The 27138-nt window shown below is 37.3% G+C and overlaps 1 protein-coding gene across 6 annotated transcripts in view; it reads left to right on the forward strand.

Annotated features, from left to right (window-relative positions):
- Positions 1–27138, forward strand: part of SPIRE1 (spire type actin nucleation factor 1) — a 209775-nt gene that overhangs the window by 117482 nt on the left and 65155 nt on the right. For all 6 annotated transcript variants that reach the window (XM_047827151.1, XM_047827152.1, XM_047827156.1 and 3 more), the window contains exons 5-6: positions 15841–15918; positions 20453–20617. In XM_047827151.1, the coding sequence (XP_047683107.1) occupies positions 15841–15918; positions 20453–20617 (243 nt within the window). The remainder of the gene's footprint in view (positions 1–15840; positions 15919–20452; positions 20618–27138) is intronic.

Genomic DNA, 27138 nt, shown 5'->3' on the forward strand with positions numbered 1-27138 from the left:
CTGATTTAATAAGTTGATTATCTGATCATCAGTGATGTTTCACATTACATTTTATCTGTGTGTGTGGGCACGCATGTGTGTGTAAAATTAGGGTAAATTCGTAGTATCAAAACATTGGGAAAAAAATATTTGAGCTTAGTTGCTGATAATGTTCCTGATTTCACAGACCAAAAATACTTCATGTTAAATTTCTTATATGCTCAACTGACAATGTATTAAAATATAAGTAAAACCCCTAACCTGTTCCCAAGTGTTAACTAGTTGTTCTATGACATAATTATGCTTATTAGACCTGGCTTACTTTAGAAAGCTCAGAGCTTTGTAGTTCATCATCTATATGGAATACAAACTCACTTTTATTCTAATCTTTTTATGATGTGATGATTTCCTTCTTAATGAATGAGATCCATTAAGGTTATTCTCTGAATGATAGAGAAGTTTTGGATAGACCTGCTGTTACTGTGTCTCAAAAGCAATTTGATATTCTTGAAAGTAGGCACATATTACTGTGTCTCATAAGCAATTTGATATCATTGTATGTAATTATAGATGAAGGGACAGGCTAAACAATCCATTTAGTGCATCAGGTTGTATGAAAGAAGAGACAGCCCAGGTCCTATTGCCAGTAACCCACCACCACCCAAACTCTACCAGCAAGTGTGGCCAGTGAGCATGTGTGCTGGAGAGTAGAGAATTTAGCTTGGCAGTTTCAAATGTAAATTTTTTGTTGTAGAAAAGGAAGTTATATTAATGGTAGTGTCCTTTACTCCATTGCTGTCTAGGTAGTGTTTGATCATCAGTCCCTGTGTTATTATTGTTAAATGAAATTATTTATCGGTTCCTCAAACTGTGATCCCTACTGCTTTCCTGTATTATTCCTACAGCTATAAAATGCCCTCTGTCGCTTACTCCATTTAATCCTAATGAACAGTCCTGTGACTCTTACTTTGCAAATTGGCAAACTAAGGCTTACAGAGATTGGGGGCTAACACAGAAGCTGTCAGCACTTCTGATACCAGCGTTTCCATCTTCATCCTCATCTTCATCCCCATAAAGATGCTCAAAGGTTTCCTCTAAGAATAGTCACATACGATAGACTATATTGGAACAAAGTTGAAGAGAGTTCCTAAAATGGAGATGTATGCTTTGATATAGGCTTCTGAGCAGGATTGGAAAGAAATTTATGGGAGCCAGAGAGAATAAAATTTGGAGCTGGGGAGAAGAGGGTAAATGAGAGAACATTGTGTGTGTGTGTGTGTGTGTGTGTGTGTGTGTGTGTGTCTGTCTCACACACGCACACAAATGGGATGGAAGGAAGGAAGGTATCATGTTAAGTTTAGGTATGAAATAATATGGAGGTGTGAAATGGGAAGAGACAGAAGTGTGATAGAAATGTCGAAGACTGAAATAAAATCATTTTAAGATTAGAAGTCAGTTGATTTTATTCTAGTATGTTCCTAGCATGCTCTAACCATCATTGCCTCCTTGTTGAGAGTGTGTAGTGTGCTTGCCCCCAACCCCAAATCTACAGTAAATATGTTGCTTCACAATAGAATATTTACTATATTTCTTTAATTACTATATTTAGTATAAAAAGAAAAACCTGAGGTATCAGAGAAGTATAGTGTATAAAAGCAATCTTTCTTTTGAAAGAAGAATCCTTTTTTCAAGCAAATAAGTCATTTTAAAATTTATATTTATAATATATTAACACTAGTCATTTTTTTTATTTTTTAACTTTAGAGTGAGAGAGAGAGTGCGCAAGTGGGGGAGAGGGGCAGAAGGTGAGAGAGAGAGAGAGAGAGAGAGAGAGAGAGAGAGGAGAGAGAATGTGCAGCAGGCTCTGTGCTCAGCACAGAGCCCAATCCCACGACCCTGAGAGCATGACCTGAGCGGAAATCAAGAGATGCTCAGCCAACTGAGCCACCCAAGCACCCTGACGCTGATCATTTTTAAAAGCCCCTTTGTTGTTGGTGAATCATTTTCTTTCACTCATTATTCATGGGACATCAGTTATATAGCTTTTGCTAGATTTCTGTTCATTTATCTTTAGAAAGGGAGGAGAGGGCAATTAGGTATGCTAAGGCCCCTGTAATCGTTAACTTCGCTGCAGAAAGTACAATTCATTGGGCTAAATCTTTGTTTTATTCATTCTCATTTTTTTTAAGTCTTGTTGTATAGGCAAAATGTATACTGATAAACATTTTAAGTGCATGCCCAGTAAAATTTGCTATGAAGTTATTATATACTATTTTACATCATATTTTAAACTTGAGATGGATTTTATAGGAAGGCAATTCACTGTTGAAGATTTTAGAGGAAAGCTCAATATTATAAATATTGAGCTATAACACTCAACATTACTATTAATTGATGTCAGTATCCACTAAAAATTCTGTATTTTAAAATCTAATGATAAATCCCTATAAAGAAGAAATTCCTAATGCAGTAATATTAGGCATAAATTAATGAACAGTAAAAATAATTGAGATTTATGAAACATTATATGTTCATATTATTATAAGAAGGCATGTAAAATAGATTTTAAAGTCAGTGTTTTCTAGGAGATTGTGTACTCAAAGTGATGAAAATTTTCTCTCCCCTTGCACTTTCTTGCATCATACACATAAACAATCCTAGAACTAAAGTGGAATATTCCAAACATTTTGATCTCTAAGGGATAAGATGTCTCATATAGTTAAGCCATCTTGGATTTCTTCAGAAGCAGCCTCTACAGGTGTGGATTGTCACTTCTGATTATCTGATTATAACGATCTTTGATCTCTTCTCAAGTGTGGTGCTTAATTAGTTTTTTATTGAATCTTAAACTCATAAATTCTATCTTCATCCACTGTTTTAATTATGGTTTTCCATTTGCATCTTTCAGGCCTGCGCTTAATGGACATCTCCTTAGACCGCCCCTAAACACTCGTGTGTGTGTGTGTATACATAAATAGATATAGATATATATTTATATCTTACACTCAGTCTTTTACTTTAAAATCAGTTGCCCTGTTTATTTCCTTCCTCACAGTTATCACAGTTGTCTTGATGACCTCTTTTCTTACTCATTGGTATCTACCACAAGAAAATAATCTCATGAAGGGCAAAGACCTTTTCTCTCTGATACACTGCTATATCCCAGTGTAATAGGGCCTCTAAATATTTGATCAGTGTTGAATGAATTAGAGAATCTGTGGTTTAGCTACTGTAGATCTTCTTTCTTACCATCTATCTTGAATCTTGGTCCCTGACACTCTTGACTTGTCTCCAGAATGTACAGCCTCCTTCATGTTCTCACTGCCTTGTGCCTTCTTCATGCAGTGGTCTGACATCTCTTGCCTGGGCCACGGGAAAGCCTTCTGATGTAATTTCCCTTTTCATCTACAGTCTACCACCCAGTGTTATGTCGCTGTGTAGAGATCTTGTTGGCTACTTGGTACTTGTAGGTGGAAAGTTTAGACTCCTTGGCATGACATAGGGCACTATTCAGAATCAGGCTTCAATCTTAACCTCTCCAGGCTCTTCATTCACTGTATGCAACCTCCCCTGTAGTCTCTGAGCATCCAGGGACTCTGTACCTACCTGAAGTTCCTGTTCCCCCTCTTCTCTCACCTAGAAAATGCTTACTTATGGGACACCTGGGTGGCTCAGTTGGTTAAGCATCTGACTTCGGCTCAGGTCATTATCTCTTGGTTTGTGGATTCAAGCTCCGCATTGGGCTCTGTGCTGACAGCTCAGAGCCTACAGCTTGCTTCAGATTCTCTGTCTCCATCTCTCTGACCCCTCCTCTGCTCGTGCTCTCTCTCTATCTCTCTCAAAAATAAATAAACATTAAAAAATTTTTAAATAATAAATAAATAAAAACTACTGGAAGTAATAAATTCAGGTGGCAAGATACTTAATATTCACAAATCAGTAGTGTTTCTATACACTAATAATGAAGTAGTAGAGAGAAACTTAAAAAGCACCAAATACAGTTGCACCAAAAAGAACAAAATACCAAGGAATAAACTTAGCCAAAGGGGTGAAAGACCTGTACTGCAAGAACTACAATGTACTGATGAAAAAAATTAAAGATGACACAAACAATTGGAAAGATATTCCATGCTCATGGATTGGAAGAATTAATGTTGTTAAGATACTCATATTACCCAAGGCAACCTATAGATTCAATGCAATCACTATGAAAATGCTGTTGGGTATTTAATTTTAGAAGAAATAATCCTAAAATTTGTGTGAAATGACAAAAGACCCAAAGTAGCCAAAGCAATTCTGAGAAAGAGCAAAGCTAGAGGTTTCACAATCCCAGACTTCAAGATGTAGTACACAGTAGTAATCAAAACACTATGGTACTGGCACCAAAAACATAGATCAGTGGAACAGAATAGAGAGCTCAGAAATAAACTCAGGATTATATGGTCAATTAATCTATGACAAAGGAAGCAAAAATATACAATGGGGAAAAGATAGTCTTTTCAATAAATGTTGCTGGGAAAACTGGAGAGCTATATGTAAAAGAATGAAACTGGATGGCTTTCTTACACCATATACAAAAATAAACTCAAAATGGATTAAAGACTTAAATGTGAGACTTCAAACCATAAAATCTTAGACGAGAATATAGGCAGTAATTTCTCAGACATCAGCCATAGCCACATTTTTCTAGATACGTCTCCTAAGGAAAGGGAAACAAAAGCAAAAATAAATTGTTGGAACTACATCAAAATAAAACGTTTTTGCACAGCAAACAAAACCATCAGCAAAACAAAAAGACAACATACTATAAGTGGGAGAAGAGATTTGCAAATGATATATCCAATAAAAGGTTAATATCCAAAATATACAAAGAACTTACACAACTCAACATCAGAAAAATAAATAACTCAAAAAATGGACAGAGGCCCTGAATAAACATTTTCCCAAAGAAGACACAGATAGGTGACCAGAAGACACATAAGATGCTCAGCATCACTCATCATGAAGGAAATGCAAATCAAAACCACAATGAGATACCACCCCACACCTATCAGAATGGCTAAAATTAAAAAGACCAAAGAAATAACAAGTGTTGGCAAGGATGTGGAGAAAAAGGAACCCCTGTGCATGGTTGCTGGAATGCAAACTGGTACAGCCACTCTGGAAAACGGTATGGAGGTTCCTCAAAATAAAAATAGAATTGCAAAAAAAAAAAAATAGGTTTACCATATGATCCAGTAATTCCATTATTGGGTATTTAATGAAAATACTAATTCAAAAAGATATATGCACCCAAGTTTATTATTTATAGTAGTCAAGGTACAGAGTATTACACAGCCATAAGAAAAAATGAGATCTTGCCATTTGGGACAACACGGATGGACATAGAAGGCATTATGTTAAATGAAATAATTCAGACTGAGAAAGACAAATACGGTATGATTCCACTCATAAGTGGAAGCTTAAAAAAAAAGACAAATGAGTAAATAAAAAGCAGAATCAGACCTATAAATACAGAAAACAAACTGGTGGTTGCCAGAGGAGAGGGAGGTGAGAGGTTGGACAAAATTGTTGAAGGGGTGTGGGAGACACGAGCTTCCAGTTATGGAATGAATAAGTCATGGGAATAAAAAGCACAACACAAGGAATACAGTCAATGATATTGTAATAGTGGTATAGTAGGACAGATGGTAGCTACACTTGTGATGAGCATAGCGGAATATATAAACTTATCAAATCGCTACATTGTGCACCTAAAACTAGTAGAACATTGTGTGGCAACTATATTCAAATGAAAGTAAAAATTTTTAGAAAAATAAAAATACAAGTAGCATTATGCTAGTGTCTTGATTTTCTGAATGTTTTAATGATCCTTAGTTACATGTGACTTTATTTTAAACCTCATCATTCAACTCTTTTGAATAGTTAAATCTTACCCTAAATTTAATGATGGAAGGATGATCTCTAGATGCGTAGATTAGAACCAGTTTACCTTTATCTGCTAATATTTGACCAGATATTGGAATTATGGGGTAAGAAGATGAACTGGAAATAAGCATGAATCTCAGTATGAATCTTCACAATATTAACATGAGTGTTTTTATACTGTACAATCGTAACTACTGCTGTGACACTTCATTAAGTATTGTTACTATTAGTGCTATAAGAAATCAAAGTTTCATGATGAAATCTTTGAGCTGTTTATCTTAGATAAGATTATTACCAGTGGAATATTATGTGTGTGTGTATATGTGTGTGTGTATAAATGTGTGTATATAAAGTATCTTTTGTTGCTAGGGGAAAAGCGATGTTTTTGGAATTGACTAAGCTGTTATTGTTTTTTGTCTTTTTAAAAAGTCAAATAGCCACATTTAATTACCTACAGTTTATTGGAAAAAATCAAATGTAGGTATTTAGCATCCACCATCTCTTATCAGCCCATAACCAAATCCACCTGTGTTACATAATACCATTGCCAGTGACCACATTCAATCATACTAAGGCATCTGCATGTGATATGACTTCTGACATATTCTGCTTGGCTACACTTACAAAGATAAAGTCACAAGACCTCTATCTCATTAACATATTAAGATGTATTTTAGGGGTCCCTTGGTTGCTCAGTCAGTTGAGCATCCGACTTGACCTCAGTTCAGGTCTTGATCTCAGGGTTGTGAGTTCAAACCCTGCTTCCGGCTCTGCGCAGGGCATGAAGCCTACTTAAAAAAAATAAGTTAAAAAAAAAAAGTGTATTTTAGTCAGCTTTCTCATATTCCCTGCCTATCATTCTCCTCATGCCTGCTCACAACACTTCCAATAATAAAACTGGCATTTAGGTTAGCTGGAAATTTCTCCCTACAGCTAAAATGGATTTATATTCTGCCAAGACATGAGCATATCATTTTTTGAAAGAAAGAACTGCCACCAGATGTCTGTTTGTAAGATTGCCATTTGTTCATTTTAATTAGATCGTCCATCATTTGTAACTTTTCATGGCCCTTGTCAATGTCTGTCTTTTTTCTATTGATTTATTATTTTGTGAATGTTAGTAAACGTGCAGAGCATTTACCTCATCAGAAGTAATTAAATTACTCTCTCTGCCCTGGGTATCTTGCTTGTATCACTATTCTCCCTGCTAAAATAATTGCAGAAGAATCTTTATTTAAGATCATGTAAGGGTACCTGGGTGGCTCAGTCGTTAAGCATCTGACTTTGGCTCAGGTCATGATCTCATGGTTTGTGAGTTCAAGTCCCACATCAGGTGTGCTCTAGCCCCACTTCCAGTGAACATGAGCCCCGAGCCCCTCTTCAGGTAAAACATGAGCCCTGCTTTGGGTGAGCCTCAATTCTGTCTCTCTCTTTCTCTCTTCTCTGCCCCTCCTGGGATTATCCCTCTCTCTGCTCTTCACTCTTGTACCATTTCTCTCTCTCTCTCTCTATCTCTCTCTCTCTGTCTCTAAATAAATAAATGAATAAATAAATAAATAAATAAATAAATAGCATGTAAGAAGTCTTCTACTTGCAGGTTCTGTAACTTCTTCAATTTAATTAACTTTATTTTAAGAAAATTCATATGATTCAAACATTCAAATTATACTAAGCTATACCCTTATGCTGGCTGCTGTCCCACAGACAATAAATGCTATTAATTTGTTTTTTGTTGTTATGGAGACATTTTATCCATAACTAACAAAAACATCATGTTTTTTTCTTCCTTTTTTATGCTGTTCTGAACTTTCCTTTTTTCATTTAATAATATATCTTGGAGATCATTTCATATCAGTCCATAGTGTTTACATCTAGTATGAGTTTGTAATATTTTCTTGTGTGGATATACTGATTGATTTAATCAGCTCTCTGTTAGAAAGATTACTTCTAATCTTTTGATGTTTCATACAATGCTACAGTGGATAGTTTTAAAGCTACTTTTCATGGGTGTAATCATATATGTAGGATAAATTCCTAAAATTTGAATTACTCGTTCAAATGGCATGTGCATTTACAATTTTCATAAAATATGAAATTGTCTTCAATAGAGGTTTACCAATGATCTTATCCTTTGCATTGTGTAAGAGTGTGTCTTTTCCTACGCAATGTGTTTTTTAAGTGATAGGTGAAAATTTGTATTCCTTAGTTTTAGTTTACATTCTCCTTTGAATGAATGAGATTGGGCAACTTTTCATATGCTTAAGGGCATATTTGTATTTATCAATTGCCTATTCATATCCTTTGCCCATTTTTCTAATGTAGTATTGGTCTTTACTTACCCATTTGTATGTCTTAAGAAAATACTTGTTGTGATATAGATTGCAAATATTGTCCATGATATTATAATGATCATTTTATGATTATCACTGCCTTTCTTTATGTGTAAAGACTTGATGAGTCTATAGGGGTGAGTCTATAGGGGTGGATAAATATGAAAACTGGAAGGGTGGTTGTATTAGGGAGATACTGTGAGTCCAGCTACTTGAGGCAGAGACATTCATTAAACCCTCAGAGAGAGAGAGAGAGAGAGAGAGAGAGAGAGAGAGACAGAGTGTGTGTGTGTGTGTGTGTGTGTGTGTGTGTGTGTGTGTACACAAAAGTATTGGAAGAATTTAGAATGAATTTCCTTCATTGTGATGACTTCATCTATAGTTTTTTGTAATTTCTTTAATGAACCATATAAATTCAAATTAAATTTTACAGAAATTATTAACTTATAGTTTAGTATCTTAACATTTTACATTTTTTAATTAAATAAAATGCTGACTTTTTTCATCTTTGTTGTAGTTACCTTTTCCTAATCGTATCCCTTGAGGAGAAGACTATATTACATCTTTAAGAAAGTGTTATAAAACTTGATGAAAATATAAATCATATTCTTTTGTAATTATCCACTAACTCTTTAATGTATATGGGAGACTTCCAGTTCTCAGATGAACTGCTGTAATTCCATGGGAGTTTTTTGTACCCTAACTTTTGGAACACTAATTTTGGGCTGGTAAATATGATAAAATCCCTTTTCTTGCTTTTCTCTATGGTAAAAATATCTCAGCTAGGACAGCATGGCTGTTAATCTCTGTGGCTGATATATGTGTTCTTTTTATTACAGGCGACATTTATATAAGTGATTTTGTCACTCGGGAAATATAATTAATAGTAATTTCTTTGAAAGCATATTAGCATATATTGAGTAAAAAAAAGGTTTAAGGAGTTACTAAAACATATTCATTTTTACACATTGAAAAGTTTCTAACTGAAACATGTACTCAGTATATAGAGGAATATCAATAAATGATAAATGGCGTGAAGTGGTTAACAGTATGCAGGAAAATGATCATCATTGAAATGCTGTTATTAAAGTATTCTTTTAATATATGAATATATCTGTAAGGGTGGTTTAATCTAAAAAGAGGCATTTATATGTGAGCTGGTGTTGAACCTATACAAATGAATTAAAATTATTCTGTGAGCATTTGATATCTTGTGATTCACAGAGTAGATTTTATTTGTTTGTTTTTTAAGGTGCCAGGAACTGAAAGTGTTGGCTTGGAGCAGTGCTAATTGCTAGCTTGAGAATGGTTATGTCAGACATGCAGAGAGTTAATTGCCATGCGGGTACTCAATTATAACTTTCTCACCATATTCCAAGCTCAGGTTGGCATCTGTTATTACATTTATGCATACAAAATAATTTATTCAGAAGCCAGAATATAATTGACAGAAGCTTGTCACTAACACTAGAAAAATATGTAATTTACTTTCAAATAACTCATTTGTTTTTGCTAACTAGAAACCTGAGATTTCTAGTTGCACATTTCTTCAGGCCTGTTCAATTACAGTATTCACAGATTCTCAGCTACTGTATTTGACTTATTTGTGAGTCAGGATTTTGATTTCATGAAGAGGCCAGAGAGAGGTCTCATTTGGTAAAAGAATAAAATGTTATTGTGATGGAATAAAAAGTATTCACAGTGAAATCTCACAGATATTTGTTGGTTTTTAATAACTAGTACTTACTAAATGCTTAACATGAGCCAGGCACCATGCTGTATTCTTTCTGTATTATTTTATGTAATATTAACAAAATCTAGAAAGTAGTTCTTTGTCTGCATTTTACAGATGGGAAAACAAACTGAGGATTAGAGCAGTTAGGTGACCCGTATAAAGACACACAGCTAGGAAGTGTCTGAACTACAGTTTATGGTAGAAATTCAGAAAAATTAAAAAACATGAAATTCTTGGACTATTAATTTAAACTGTCTTTAGTATTATAAAGAACAGATCGTTTTTCTTAGTAGCAGGGAGTTAGGGATTTTATCACGGCACAAGTAAAGGCGGAGATGTGTAAAGGTGTAAAACAGTAAGACCATCTGGATGGGATGTGTTGGAAAACAGTAAAATTTAAGGTTGGGTGGAAAAGGGACCATGTGCTTCTCATATTACTCAACCAGACTACCCCTAAGACATAGAAGCATGAACTCGTACTTCTAGACTAAAGGAACATATTAAATCATAACTCTTTCAGTTGCAAGTAACAGAAATCCATTCCAATTAGCATGTGTGAAGTAGGGGAATATTTACTGGCTCACATAAATGGAAAGTCTAAGGGTACAGCTAACTTTAGGCGCAGCTGGATCCAGTGTCTCAAACTCTGTAATCAGGGCTGGCCTTCTCTCTCTCACTCCCCGGGATGGGCTTTTACTAAAAAGCAGGTAAGATGACAGTCTGTAGCTTAAACCTCACATTTCCTCAGTTTAGTAACTCCAGCAGAAAGTCTTTCTCTTAATTAGAGCAAAAATATCTTGGAGGAAAGTTCAGAAACATATGCCTGCTCAAGAACTAGTTACTGTGGCTGCACTGGCTGGTGGAGGCTGTGTCCTCACCCTTGTGAGTAGGTGATAAGGTGTGCCAGCCATGGGATTAGCCCTACTCAAACTGTAGGGGCTGAATTCCCCAAATGAAAGAAGGAAGGGGGGAGATGTGTCTAGACAAAAGCAACAGATACCCACTGAGAGATGTATTGTTCAGTGCAAGTCAAAGTGTCCTTGAAATCATACATTTTACCTTTAAAATCCATGTAAACTTTTATTTTATATGTCTACATCTAATTGTAATATTTTATTTTTTTATTTTTGTATGATGTTTCTTTATTTTTGAGAGGCAGAGAGAGACAGAGCATGAGTGGGGGAGGGGCAGAGAGAGAGAGGGAGACACAGAATCCAAAGCAGGCTCCAGGCTCTGGGCTGTCAGTTCAGAGCCTGATGCAGGGCCCGAACTCACGAACTGTAAGATCACGACCCAAGCCAAAGTCGGATGTTCAACTGACTGAGCTACCCAGGCGTCCCTAATTGTAATATTTTTTAAATGTTCCATGTGTGGATTGAGTTCCCCCATGAAAAGGATTCTGAGGGGTAAAATTTGAATTCGGGAGGTTTTATTGGGAACTGCTTTGGGGAACACCTGTGAGCGGTGAAGGAAAAGTTGAACTATTATGCACGTGCAGCAGGTTGCAGCCGATCCCACAGGGAGCTCAGAAGTTGGGATGGCCTTTCAGAGATGTCCCAAGAGAGGCAAGGGGGCCTGACCTGTGTACCTCCACACAGACCAGTGATTGGGTGTGGGCTATCCCAGAGATGGGGCATACCCATGACAAGGCAGCTCCTTGCTCTGAGCCCTGAGTGCAGCTCCTAGGGCAGGATTAGGTTATGAGCCACAGCAGACAAAACCTCCAGCAGCAGTGGAAGAGTACTTCATTCCTGAAGTGGGTGCAGGGTGTGGACCTAGGCAACTTACCACAGCATGATAATCCATCACATCTGTGAGTAAAATTTGCTCCAGGAAAATGTGTCCTGTTTATCTGTCATTGTAAATGCTCCCTGGCATATCACTATACTGTTTGACCAGAGGTCCCTGGAAATATGGGTACCCCAGTTTGAAGGTGACAGCAGAAACACTGGGAACCCATCATAGGGGAGTAAAATGATAAACCAAATGAGGAAGATACCGAGGCAGAAAGAACAGTTGAAAGAACTTGCCATCATCAGCTTTGGTAGTAGCAGTGGGAATCTAGAAAAAAAGATATATATCTTCATCTTGCCAAAGACCACCCATCTTCTCCTGTACCTATACTGTTTATCTTGCTTTCTCTTGTTTGGAGCCTAGAAGGACCTAGAGACCATCAGAAATTTTATTTTATTTTTTTAATTAATTTTTTTTTCAACGTTTATTTATTTTGGGGACAGAGAGAGACAGAGCATGAACGGGGGAGGGGCAGAGAGAGAGGGAGACACAGAATCGGAAACAGGCTCCAGGCTCCGAGCCATCAGCCCAGAGCCCGACGCGGGGCTCGAACTCAGGGACCGCGAGATGGTGACCTGGCTGAAGTCGGACGCTTAACCGACTACGCCACCCAGGCGCCCCAAGAAATTTTAAAAAACAACATAGGCTTGCAAAAATGGGTTTCTCCATCATGTTTTCAGCTTTTTTCATTATCTTTTGGCTTATAGATCATTGGGTAAACAATATAGTGCTTGCTGTGGGATCAGCCTGTAGGTGACAAAGAGCCCATATTGCACTCTTGGTTATGGATGGGGAAAGTGTGTTGTTAGGGTGTTGGCCCATGTGTACATCTAGATCTTCTTAGGCACTAAGGTTTCAAGCCAATTTATTCTGATGTTGACTGAATCTTGTTGACGTGTTTAGTATTATAATTACTTCAGTGTGCATTTTTTTCTTTTTATTTACTCTGATTATTATTTATTTTAATCTGTTGACTGAATGAGACACTTAAATGTAATGTGAGCTTGGATTACATGTTTATTTCCCTGAACTGGAAAGCACATGTTTCCGTGTGGCATAGATAAGAGTTTTCTTCCCCACCCCTTCAGTAGATTCTGAATTTAGAGAAGAAAATTCAGAATTTCCTCTGAATAATTTTCCCTTTCATAGGGCTTCTTATTAAAGTTGACTTGATAAGAGCTGTTGAGATTGAAGGGCTTGGTTGAAAGATCTTAATTCACTTATTCAACAAATACTTGCTAAGCACCTACCAAGAGCAAGGCATGCTTCTAGAGATTTCAGGAGCCCAGCAGTGAACAAAATACACAAAAATAATTCCTTATGAAACTTAAAATCTAGTAACGAAAGGCAGGCAGTAAACACATTGAGTAAATCATATAGACTATTAGAAGGCAGGATGATTTTTGGAAAAGACATAGACTAGGGGAATTGCTAGTGCAGGGAGTGGAGCTTGGGGTTTGTATAGGATTGTATAGGATGGTCAAGGTAGGCCCCATTGAGAAGGTGACATTTGAGCAAAAATAAGATATGTATGGGAATTAGCTATGTGGAGATGGGGGGTAAAGCATTGTGGAGAGAGGAACAGCCAGTGCAAATGCCCCAAGGCCGGAGTTGGAAGAAATAGGAAGAGATGAGGTACTTATTCTAAGCTTTTGGTATTTGGGTAAGGGAGGGAAGAGCACTGCTGCTAAGAGAGTCCCAAGGTGCCCAAAGGCATTTCACCTCCCTAAATCTCTTTCTTTTCTTTTACGCTTTTAATTATAAAAAGCTAGAAAGAACACTATTCTAGTCAATAGAAGAATATATACCTTAAGGCATTAATTCTTTTTGGGATAGAGCTTGGATTAAAGTCCTCAGAGGAACAAAATAAATGTGCCTGTCCTTTTGATCTCTTCCCTGTTCAGCTCTGATTTCAAGATATCACTACTTGATGAAGATTGTGGACTTGGGTTGAAAACCATGGCTTTAAATCATCAGAGATTTTTAAAAAGACAACTAATTATCTGTAGCAAAAAAAAGGGGGGGGTATTTTAAATATCAGAAAAATTGCATGTACCAGGACATCTGTTGTGTCATTAAACACAGAAAATGGAGGGTCCTAATTTAGTAATGATTATTACTCAGATTTTGACACAATGTTACACTAGATATTAAGTACCCAATTATCTGCAAAGCCCAGTTACAAGTCGTAAAGTCTTCTTTTTCCTTGTGTGTTAGCAGTTCATAAATACTAATTTTAGCAAAAGTAATGTAGAACTTTATCCAGCTTTTTTCTAAGGCTTATCTAAGTCATTGGGAAGCAGTATCAGGACACTTAGATTCCCAACAGGGCCATTCTTCTCATTATCTGGTGTCCCTTCCACACATCTTATCTCCTGTCTGAGACCCTGATGCCACTTCTACCTACTTAGCTCTCTGTCCTGCCTGTGGGGAGACCCCAGCCATGTCACTTAGCTTTTGTGAGCCTCAGTTGTGAGCCCAGCCATAACAGGGGTTGTGCTTGGGGTTAAGTGATGGTTGCTTGAAGCCTTAGCACTTGTTAGCTGATATTATTATTTCCCCATACCCTGTTGCAGCCAAGAAGTACTTCCCTCATCCCCCAAATGTCTTTCCTAGCAAGAGAGTACGTTATTTATACCACATTTTCTTCAAGTGTTCAGAGTAATTTTATTCTTTTTATATTAATACTCCTATACATTAAGTACAAAAAAAGCAGGTGATGTTATTCTCATTTTGCAGATGGTCAATCTGAGATGTTGAGAAGCAAAAAATAAATGGTTTAGAAATGTTTTCTATTAAGTATTTTCATATAAAATAAACTAAGTTTCATAAGGTACTTTAAACTCAGTCCACAAGCATTCAGGCAAATAAACTCAACAAATTATAAAATATACAAGAATTGATTTGTTGTAAGTAGGAATGGTATAACACAGATTAGTAATTAATAGCTGAGTAGATGTTTTAGTTATCATGATTTTCTTAAAATTGCAAATGTTGGATTCATGCAGTTTCAAAGGGTGGGGCATTGTGTGTCAACAGCATTCAAATAAATTAAAAATTGAAAAGTGTACAAACTTGCAGTTTTAAGATGAATAAGTTCTGGAGATCTAATATACAGCATGTTGACTGTAGTTAACAATATTGCCTTACATGCTTGAAAGTTTCAAGAGTAGATCTGAAGTGTTCTCACCACGTACACAAAAAGGTAATTATAGGAGGCGGTGGAGGTGGTAACTACCCTTATTGCAGTAATCGTTTTTGCAATATATACATTACCAAATAATAAATAAATAAAAAGCATTTTATATATTGAAATTTACTCATGAAATTATTTGACAAATATATATTGAGTATAAAAAGTGCCAATGCTATATATATTAGCCCCTGAGAATGGAATTTTGCCTCATGAAACCTAGAGGGAAGGTACAAACAAATGTAAAACTACAGTGTAACAAGGGCTACAGAGGAAAGGTGGATGGTGCTATATGCCACTGTATAGTAGGAAGATTTGACTTAATTGAGGGGAAGGGAAGGCTTTCCTGAAGAATTGATGGTTCTGTTGAGCCTGATATCTGAAAGAAGAGCAGAAATAAGAATAAATGAGACCAGGCATGGGGGTGAGGAGAGGAGAACATCTGGGGCCAGACCACATCAGAAGTCAGCAAAAATTAGTGTTTGGATTAAGGCATCTGCAGTGGAGATAAAAAGAAGAGGGCTTAGGTTATATGGAGGAAATAATATCTGTGAGATTTGATGGTGGATTGAATAAGGGCATTGGGGGAAAAGGCAATGTCAATACATTTTAGTGGTGTGAGTTAATATTGTGACAAAGGTTTAGCTGCAAGGCCTAGAAGGAAATTAGAAGGAACAATCTCAGCCCATCTCTCTGTAGTACTGTATCTATTGTAGTTTACCATTGACTGAAATGTATAGGGGAGTAGATTCTGTACTATCTGCTTCAATAATGCTTCTATATAGACTTTATCTGAAGATATCTGTTAGAAATTTTCATTTGAGAAGGTAGCATAATGAAATTTTTATACCTAAATGTTTTCTTTTTATTTTAATTGATAGAATCTTAAGAAGATTCAAGAAATGGAAAAGAGTGATGAATCTAACACAGACCTGGAAGACCTGAAAAATGCTGACTGGGTAAGGTAGTTGGATATTCACTGTTTTGCTTAGTGTTGAAGACAGAGTGTGATGATTTCTAAAATGCTTGTTACTAAGGACTGTAATACGAATTGATATTATATGAATTTGAATGTGCTTAGTCTTACATTTGAGGAAATATCTTCCCCATTTTACAAAACTAACTGATTTTATTAGAACTACCCCAATGTCCCTTCTGATAAAATTGATGTTTTAAAATACTGACCTTCCTGGGGCGCCTGGGTGGCGCAGTCAGTTAAGCGTCCGACTTCAGCCAGGTCACAATCTCGCGGTCCGTGAGTTCGAGCCCCGCGTCGGGCTCTGGGCTGATGGCTCAGAGCCTGGAGCCTGTTTCCCATTCTGTGTCTCCCTCTCTCTCTGCCCCTCCCCCGTTCATGCTCTGTCTCTCTCTGTCCCAAAAATAAATAAACGTTGAAAAAAAAATAAATAAAATACTGACCTTCCTGATTATATTAATGCCTTAGCATACTCTTGTAAGTCAGAGTTTAACCTCTGTTTCAGGATAAGGTGTGAAACTACAGTGTTGTGCATTCATTTATCCGATGAATAGTTACTGTATTAGGGTTCTGAGATGCAGAATTATTCATTCCTGTATTATTATAGGATCTCTGCCTGCATAAAACAGAAGACAGATTTCTAGCACAGATGATTACAGTGTATTTATGCAATACAGTTTGAGTAGCCACTATTTTTCTGGCATGGTACTAGACCCTAGTAAAACCAAGAGTCCCTGCCCTCATGTATGACTTAGAGTTGGGTAGGCATGACAGCCTTGGGGCTGAGTCATTGTCATGAAATTAGACTGAGGTATGTTCAGGCATCAGTGGGAAGGCACATTTTAGGATTCTGAATTTTCAGGTTAAGGATATTGGTTAAAAAATGATATCATTAGGGGCGCCTGGGTGGCTCAGTCAGTTAAGCGGCTGACTTCAGCTCAGGTCACGATCTCACGGTCCGTGAGTTCGAGCCCCGCGTCGGGCTCTGGGCTGATGGCTCAGAGCCTGGAGCCTGCTTCTGATTCTGTGTCTCCCTCTCTCTCTGCCCCTCCCCCATTCATGCTCTGTCTCTCTCTGTCTCAAAAATAAATAAAACGTTAAAAAAAATGATATCATTAAATGAGGGACTAGGAATATTTGGGGGATATGAACAAATTGCTTTTGACCATATTAGACTTTGTTTGCCATATTCTTTTTTAACACCTTTATTAAAGTATAATCAGCATGCAATAAGTTACACATATTTAAAAGGCATAATTTGATAAGTTTTGACATATACACACATACATACATACCCATGAAACCATCATCATAATCAAAATCGTGAGCCCATCCATTAACCCCCATAGTTTCCTCATACCCCTTTGTAATCCTGCTTCCTTTCTCCTCATGATCTGGGAGGAACTCATGGGAAAGCAATCCATGATCTGCTTTCTCTCACTATAGATTAGTTTGCATTTTCTAAAATTTTGCAAAAATGTAATCATATAGTATGTACTGTTTTTTGCTTGGCTTCTTCCACTCAGCATAATTCTTTTGAGATTTCATCCATGTTGTTGCCTCTATCAATAGTTTGTTGTTGTTTTTTCATTTTTTTAATGTTTATTTTTGAGAGAGAGACAAGACAGACAGACAGACCATGAGTGAGGGAGGGGTAGAGAGAGAGGGGGACACAGAATCTGAAGCAGGCTTTAGGCTCCGTGCTGTCAGCACAGAGCCCGACGCGGGGCTCGAACTCACGAACCACGAGATCATGACTTGAGCCTAAGTCGGACACTTAACCGACTGAGCCACCCAGATGCCCCGATAGTTTGTTGTTTTTATTACTAGTAGTATTCCAATCCATTGTATGGATCCACATGTATTGATGTATGGATATAAATATTCATAATTTATTGATATCTTCACTGAGATATTTGGAATGATATTAATCTAGAACATTTAAGATTAAGGTTAAAAAATAAGTAGCCTGTAATGTCTTGTAAATGGGTATGATCATTTTAGAATAGTATTGTTTATTAAGTTTCCTTTGTGTAGAATACTCTAATAGCCTTATTTCAGGTGTATTTTATCTTGACTAATAAATTTTAAAATTTGTTTTTTTAGACGTGGAAGCCAGATAAATAACTCCAGGTGGTCAGAATTTAGCAAACAGCTAGTTTAAACTTGAACTAAAAACTTAACTTATTGCCGTAGGGCAGCCTCATTTAAAAACTGGTAGGATCACTGACGAGAGATGCACTAACTCCAAAGGGAGTTCCATTTGCCTAGATCACCAGCTGCTCTCTTATAAGACCATTAAAATGAATTATTTAGAAAGATTAGAATGAAATGAAAGAATGAAGGAGAATTAGAGTATCTTTGATGGTAGCATCTCAGGATCTCTCTGATGGAATATGTGAATGACTGAATCTCTGGGAGTACATACAGTGACAGTCGTGCATTATTTTACTGTGACTTTTATCTCTGAATTAAATTTCTGAAAATTTTTGCCAAACAATAATATATAAAGAACTGGCTATATAAAAAGTCTGTTTGAATCCTTTCATAAATTATAGCAAAATCTTCTAATATGAGTAATCATCCCCTAATTTATCTGTTTTAAGTACTCAAAATTTCACATATGTCAAGTTTTCTTAAAGCCCTGGGCAGTCAAGAGAAGAGATAGCATTTTAAAAGATGAGATGATATTTGAACTGGATCTTAAAAGGAATGCGTATAAGAAAAAGAGAAATTGGGGGGCGCCTGGGTGGCTTGGTCGGTTAAGCGTCCGACTTCGGCTCAGGTCGTGATCTCACGGTCCGTGAGTTCGAGCCCCGCGTCGGGCTCTGTGCTGACAGCTCAGAGCCTGGAGCCTGTTTCAGATTCTGTGTCTCCCTCTCTCTCTGCTCCTCCCCTGTTCATGCTCTCTCTCTGTCACAAAAATAAATAAACGTTAAAAAAATTTAAAAAAAAAAAAAAAAAGAAAAAGAGAAATTGGGACAAGAACATTCTCAAAAGAGATATCTGAATATTTTAGGGATATTGTATTAGAATATCTTTAATGGCAGAATCTAAGGATCTGTTTGTTTTTTTTTTAATTTTTTTTCCCAACGTTTATTTATTTTTGGGACAGAGAGAGACAGAGCATGAACGGGGGAGGGGCAGAGAGAGAGGGAGACACAGAATCGGAAACAGGCTCCAGGCTCTGAGCCATCAGCCCAGAGCCTGACGCGGGGCTCGAACTCACGGACCGCGAGATCGTGACCTGGCTGAAGTCGGACGCTTAACCGACTGCGCCACCCAGGCGCCCCTCTAAGGATCTGTTTAAAATAGGAATATTTTAGAAGGTGTTCTAATGGATATACCACAATATTAAGTACCTCGAATCTTATTTGGAATAAGAAATGGTATACATTTTTTAAAAAATCATAAATTCCACTTTTGAGAAATTTAATCAGTTATTTTATACAGATAATTCTTATGAAATATATCACATGGTTTTTAATAAATATGTTTAAGTAATAAATATGAACTACTTATTAATTTTAACAAACCACAGTGTTTCAGTTAAATATCATATTGATTTACTTTTCACTGAAGTAGAGACTATGACACCTTAGCTTATAGGCAGGAAAATAAAAGGATTAACTTATAATAATAATATACATATTTAGTATGTCTTATATTATTGTAAGTACTTCATTTATATCTCATTTTCTTGAAGGCCTAGCAAATCAGTTTACCATTATTTGTTGATAAGAAGGCCAATATTATGTAATTTGTGCAAAGATAGTAATAACATAAAAATTATGGCCATTTTCCACATAATATATGACCATCTCAGCAAGTTATGAAGTACCATTATCTTTTATTGGTGAGGAAGCCAGGGGTCAGAGAGGTGAAACAACTTGCTGGATGTCAGATAGCTAATAGGTGATTGTATCATTTAGCTGTGGTCACAGTAATGCCGCCTAACCAGCCACTACAGAATCACAGTCGCATAAAGTAGTACATTTATTTAGCTCATGAGCGTACAGATCAGTTATGTGTGTGTCATTCTTCTCCTGGACAATCATGCTAGTCCAGGCATAATGTTCTCATGGCAATAGAAGCACAAACCCATTATGCATTTGCTTTTGCAGACTTTGGTTACATCACATCCACTACTATTCCTTCCAGTGGCCAAGCAAATCGTAAAGCCAAAACCAATGTTAGAGTGTGGGAAATATACTCTTCAGTGAGCAAAATCACATAACAGGGTGTAGACACAAGAGGCGTGAAGAACTGAGGCCATTAATAGAGCCTTTCACAGTGAATGAGTTAGGGTTTATACCCAGGTGCCTCAGAACTTAGAGCTCGTGATTCTCTACTGGCTTTTTACTTAGTATTATAAAATCTAGTTTTAAAAATCAGTTTTGTTCGGTCTACTCAATGTTTTGCAAGCCAAGCTCTTCATTTTTTCTGTATGACTGTAGCTACTTAGAGGGAACTAGTAAATTTATTCATGGACATCTCTCTACCCTTGATTCTTTTAGGCTCGATTCTGGGTACAGGTGATGAGGGATTTGCGGAATGGAGTAAAACTTAAGAAGGTCCAAGAGCGGCAGTACAACCCTTTGCCCATTGAATATCAGCTCACCCCGTATGAGATGCTAATGGATGACATTCGATCTAAAAGATACACTTTGCGAAAAGTAATGGTAAGTAACAAAGAAAACCATTAATAAACTCAAATGGTTATTCTATAGTAATCTTATTTGTTGAAAATGTTCTCAGTGTTTTGTTTTTTTTTTTTAACGTTTATTTATTTTTGATACGGAGACAGAGTACGAGCGGGGGAAGGGCAGAGAGAGAGGGAGACAGAATCTGAAGCAGGCTTCAGGCTCTGAGCTGGCAGCACAGAGCCCGATGCGGGGCTCAAACTCATGAACCGTGAGATCATGACCTGAGCTGAAGTCGGACGCTTAATTGTCTGAGCCACCCAGGCGCCCCTGTTCTCAGTATTTTAAAAATCATTTCTTCCCATAGAAGTAATACATAATTATTACAGAAAATTTGAAAAATACAGTAAGCTCAAAGAAGAAAAGTTGCAAATGTGTGATTTCATAGTCCCGAGAGGTGTTTTGCTAACATGCTTGTATTATAACCTTCTTTTTTCTATCCATTTTATTTAGACAAAATGGATTAATATTCAATACTTTGTTTTGTAACCAGTTATTTTCACTTAACATACATAGTATGAACATTTTTCCATGTCATTATGTGTTCAACATCATCACATCTAAATGACTACCTCCCTTCTAGCTTTATGGCTATACCAGAGTTTATTAAGTCGATCAACTTGTATTAAGTTGTGGCAGCCTATGTTGTGTATCCTTGCATATATAAATGTTTTTGAATAGCAATAGTGAAATCTTTGAGTTAGGTTCTTAGAATTGGAATCCTGACAGTACTACCTCTGAAATATGTCCTGAATATGACTGCCACTGTCTCTCAATCATACATTACAGTGACCTCTAAGTAGCCTTCCTATTTTCACTCTTGCCCCTCTTAGTCAATTTTTCCCAAAAACAGCCAGAGTAAGCCTCTTCAGGTAAAAATATGATGATACCATTTTCCTGCTCAGAACTTCCCATGGTTCTCCATCACACTTGGAACAAACGCCACATCCTTACCTTGGCCTGCAAAGCTCTGCAGAGTCTGGTACAGCTTACCTTTCAGACATCACCTCCTACCACCTTTCCTGGTTGATTTCTCCTCCTTAGCCATGCTGGTCTCTGCTGTCAAGTGCTCCTGCAGCAGAACCTTTGCTGCCCCTTTCCCTGGCACTCTCTTTTCCCACACATCTATGTAGCTTTCCTTAGCACATTTTAGGTCTCTGCTCAAATGTCCCCTGATTAGAGAAGCGTTTGCCCCCCTACCCACATGTGTCAGTAGCTCACAGTGTCATGTATTTTCAGATTCGCTATCTCTCTTACCACAGGAACTTAGTTCTTTCGCTGTTATATCCCCTAACTAGAGCATGTGCCTGACACACAGCCAGGTGCTAAATACTGTGCCCAACAAATAGTTGTGGAATGAATTAATGAATTGTAGATAGGAGATGAATTAATGAATTATATCCCCATTTTTTAGAAAATTTAATCAGAGTTATTTTATGTGGAAGATTCTTACGAAGCACATCACTTAGTTTTAAAATAGATTTAAGTAAGGGCACCTGGCTGGCTCAGTCGGAAGAGCATGCAACTTTTTTTTAAAATTTATTTATTATTTATTTTGAGAATGAGGGGGAGGGCAAAGAGAGGAAAGAGAGAATCCCAAGCAAGTTCTGCACTGCCATTGTGGAGCCCAATGCGGAGCTTGAACCCACGAACCCAGGAGATCATGACCTGAGCCAAAGTCAAGATTCAGATGCTCACCTGTGTGAGCCAACCAGGCGCCCCAAGAGCATGCGACTCTTGATCTCTGGGTTCAAACCCCACATTGGGTGTAGAGATTACATAGATAGATAGATAGATAGATAGATAGATGATAGATAAATAGATAAACAAACTCTAAAAAAAACATTTAGGTAGCTGTTTGAGCTCTTTGTTAATTAATTTTAATAAGCTGCAATATTGCAGCTATATTATGTTGATTTACTTCTTAGTAAATCTGATTTCTTTTAGGAATGAGGCAACTGAAGTTTAAAGGTGCTCTTCAGACAACTAGTTATAAGGCAAAGCCTATCTTCATCCCCATTCTGTCAGAACCTGTGCTGTGTGTTACACACGTGTGGCCAAATTGCCCTTTAGTTATATCATGATGATTACTATTTACAACACAGTAGTTTTGCCCATTTCTTCATATCCTTGACTAAAGTGGGTATCATTTGGGGTTGACAAATTTGACTGGGAGAAAATACTTTTATTTTTAAAATCTATATTTCTCTGAGGGCGCCTGTGTGGCTCAGTCAGTTAAGCATCCGACTTCAGCTCAAGTCATGATCTCATGGTCAGCTCAAGTCATGATCTCATGGTTCGTGAGCTCGAGGCCAATGTCGGGCTTTGCGCTCAGAGCCTGGAGCCTGCTACGGATTCTGTTTATCTGTCTCTCTCTGCCCCTCCCTCACTTGTACTCTGTCTTTGTCACAAAAATAAATGAACATAAAAAATTTTTTTAGGGGCACGTGGGTGGCGCAGTCGGTTAAGCGTCTGACTTCAGCCAGGTCACGATCTCGCGGTCCGTGAGTTCGAGCCCCGCGTCGGGCTCTGGGCTGACGGCTCAGAGCCTGGAGCCTGTTTCCGATTCTGTGTCTCCCTCTCTCTCTGCCCCTCCCCCGTTCATGCTCTGTCTCTCTCTGTCCCAAAAATAAATAAATGTTGCCAAAAAAAAAAAAATTTTTTTTAAAGTAAAAAAATAAAAAAATAAAAATTTTTTAAATCTATATTTCTTTGGTTACAAGTACATTTAAACATTTTAAAATATATACCAGTTGTATATTTCTTAATTTTATTTTAATTTAACAATTATTTACTAGGCACTTCTCATGTTCCAGGCACTATTTTAGAATCTGGAAAAAGGATGTAATATAGTCCTTGTTCTCAGGAAGTTTAAAGTATGGTGGGAGCCACAGGTAATTAGGCAATACAGTGTGATAAGCTCAATGTAAGAGGCTATATGCCAAAAAAAAAAAAAAAAATGTACAAAGACCAAGAAGTGATGGGATTTGACATAAGAAAACTACAAAAATTCTCTATAATTGGAGTATAGAATGGAATGTAGAATCGTGAGGGCTAGAGTTGTCAAGGAGGGTGGGGAACAGTGGACATACTGGAATTCTCAGGGACAGGGCAGAGGTAAGAGGAGAGATCAGCTTTGGGACAGATCCCAGGGAGCCTCAGCATGTAAGAGATTAGAACAGAGGAAGGTGGTAAACAGATTGAAAAGGTGTAGCTGAGAAGAAACATAGGAAAAATGGGGTCACAGATGCAAAAGGGAGGTAGCATTTCTGGAGGCAGAATGCTGCTGGCAGGTCAGACCATTTAAGCATTGAGAAATATTTAACAAATTTAGCAACATGGACATGATTTGTAAACTTTATTAAGTAAAGGAATAGAAAGAAACCAGATTGTAGGTTGGAAATGAGGAAGCAGAAACAGTCTGAGTGTGCCTTTTTAAAGTTTTTAAGAAGAGATCTAAGGGTAGCTAGCATCTGGAAGGCACATTGGGGCTAAAGAAAGTTTTGTTTGGTAATAATGCTTGGGAAAGGCTGTAGGTTGTAGGGAAGGGGAAAGTAGAGCATTAGAAGCTAGGGGTGGAGTTTGTCGGGTTGCAGGGTCTGAAAGAAGGTGGGGACAGTCAGAGGAGGAGTCTGCTTTGTTTCCTTCCTTGTGTGTGGGACCTCCCATCTCCCCATCCCCAACCCTGTCTTGGGGACAACCACTGCACTCTCTTCTTTGCCTTCTGTCATGCCCTAAACACAAACATTCCTCAAGATTTGGCTCCTATAGAGTTCTTTCATGGTCCACATTTTCTCCCTTAAAACTTAAAATTTTCATTATCACCTATACTTCAGTATCTGTGTGACTGCAGTTCTCAACTGTCTTAAATAGTCTCTGCTGCCTTGAGTACTTTATATATTTCACACTTTCTTGGGCACCTCTTCCAGGATTTCTTACACCAAGTATATCCAAGACTGGTCTCAATATTCTGTGTCCCCACATTTGCTCTTCTTTTTGTGTTCATGTAAGATCATCATTCTTCAGCTCACCTGGGCTAACATCTTTTACTATCAGTTTGAGATCTTTTCTTTGTTGCTGTCTTTTAAAAAGACTTTTACGTACAGAGAAAGACATATACCATATGTTTTCACTCTTATGTGGATCCTGAGAAACTTAACAGAAGACCATGGGGGAGGGGAAGGAAGAAAAAAAAAGTTAGAGAGGGAGGGAGCCAAACCATAAGAGACTTTTAAAAACTGAGAATAAACTGAGGGTTGATGGGAGACGGGAGGGAGGGGAAAGTGGGTGATGGACATTGAGGAGGGCACCTGTTGGGATGAGCACTGGGTGTTGTATGGAAACCAATTTGACAATAAATTTCATATCAGAAAATAATAATAAAATGACTTTTAGTCAGTCAAATGCTTTACAATAACTAAAATTATTTACTTCACATTTTTTAGGAAAATAGACTTTTCCTGAATATAAAAGTAATTATCACAATTTTTAAAACTTCATCAGTGCAAATACAAAAAAATTATAAACTGGAAATCTCTGCAGTCGTAAAATGCAGAGATGACCACTGTTAATACCTTTTTCTATAAATTTACACACTTTTTTCTCTCCTTACATCCAGTTAATTGTTAGAATTCTTAATTGTAAGAATTAGAATTCTTAATTCTTTCTATAGTATCTTTTGCATCACCTTCCTGCCTCTGTTCCAGTCCCCTCCGACCCTCCAGTACTTGATACTGCTACTGGATTAACCTTTCTAAGGCCTAGCTTTGGTAGTATTATTCTATTTCTTGTCAACTTTTTGTGTCCTTCCACTGTCACATCATAACCCTAAACTCCACGTGCGTGTGTGTGTGTGTCTGTGAAATTTTGCCACATTTGTAGATTTATGTAACTACCATCACCAGATACAGAACTGTTCCAATACCACAGGACTCCTGTGTGGAGTCCTTAAGTTTGTTGCTTCAATTATATTATATAAATGGAATAGTACAGACTATAACCTTTTGAGATTGGCTTTTTTTTACTCAGCACTCATTCCTTGAGATCTGTCCCAGTTGTCATGCCTATCAATCATTCACTCTTTTTTATTGCTGAGTGGTATCCCATCATATGAACATACCATAGTTGGCTTAACCATTCACCTATTAAAAGGTATATGGATTGTGTCCGATTTGGAGATACTAAGAATAAAGCTGCTATCATCAATTGTGTACAGGTTTTTATATAGGCACAAGTTTCCATTTTTCTGGGATAAATGTCCATGGTGTAACTGTTTGGGTCATATTGTAAGGGCATATTTAGTTCTATGAAAAATAGTCAAACAGTTTTCCAGAATGGGTGTATTTCCATACATTTTACAAAGAATTAATTTTATTTAAAATTTAATTAATTAAAGTTTTATTTAGGGTTTTATGCCACATACTGGTGATTTAAAGATGAATGTATGGTTCCATTCTCACAGTATGGTTAGAGAGACCAATATACAATAAGTGAAAGGTTGAGGGTAAGATATAGAAGAGACAGCCAGCTCTTTCTGAACATGTTAAGGGAGGCTCCAAGGAAAGGTTATTCTGGGCTTGGAATTGGAAGAATGAATAATATTTGACCAAATAGACATTGATGTTACCCTAACGGGACAGCTGAGTTTTCAAACGGTCGTGGAATCACACAAGTAGACATGATAGGACGCTGGAAAATATGTTCGGGTCCAGGTGATGAGCAAAAAGCAGCTGTGTTGTTCCTGAAGAGAAGCCTGGGTTCTTTGCTAATGCTGTAAAACTGAGAAAGGTACATCTGCCCATCTCTGGCAATGTTGTGCACATTCTCCTTGAAGGGTTATGTGTGACTGCTGAGTGTGCTCCTTCCATAGCCAGCTGCACCTGCAGGAGTCTGACTCATCACAGCCGAGCACTTGCACTGCTGTGAAAACACAGCAGAACTTATAGCTTAGCAGACAAATCAAATGCCATTAAATACACTGCAGAAAGCATCTCAGGGACATCACTGCCTCATGAAGATAGAGTTCCAATTTATGGGCAGCAACAAGGAGCATTCTGTGAGATGAAATGGTTGGAACAGGTACGGTATGCTTTAGAAGGATAAGAGGCCATCACTAAGTGTGTATGCATCAGTCAGGTCTTCAGTATTTAACAGATTATAATTAAACCCAGCTGCAATACACCATGCTTTCGCATACATTTTCCACAAAACACATTTGTCTTTTTTCTATGTACATGGTCATTGTAGAAAAAATTTTTAGGAGACATAAATAAAAGCAAAAATTTCCTGAAAATCTTCCATCTGTACCGTTCAGCATCTTGAAGAACCTCTCCTTCCAAACTCTTCTATATTCATGGATGGATGATTGTTTATACAAAGAGAATCATGTACTGTTTTTTAGCCCTTTTCATTCTGTAATTCCTGTGAGGAATGAATGTCCGACAGTCTCTCTTTTTTAAATGACTTCACAGTATTTTCTAGTATATGTGCACTGTGAATTA

This window comes from Prionailurus viverrinus, chromosome D3, assembly GCF_022837055.1.
Source record: "Prionailurus viverrinus isolate Anna chromosome D3, UM_Priviv_1.0, whole genome shotgun sequence".
Classification (NCBI taxonomy): domain Eukaryota; kingdom Metazoa; phylum Chordata; class Mammalia; order Carnivora; family Felidae; genus Prionailurus; species Prionailurus viverrinus.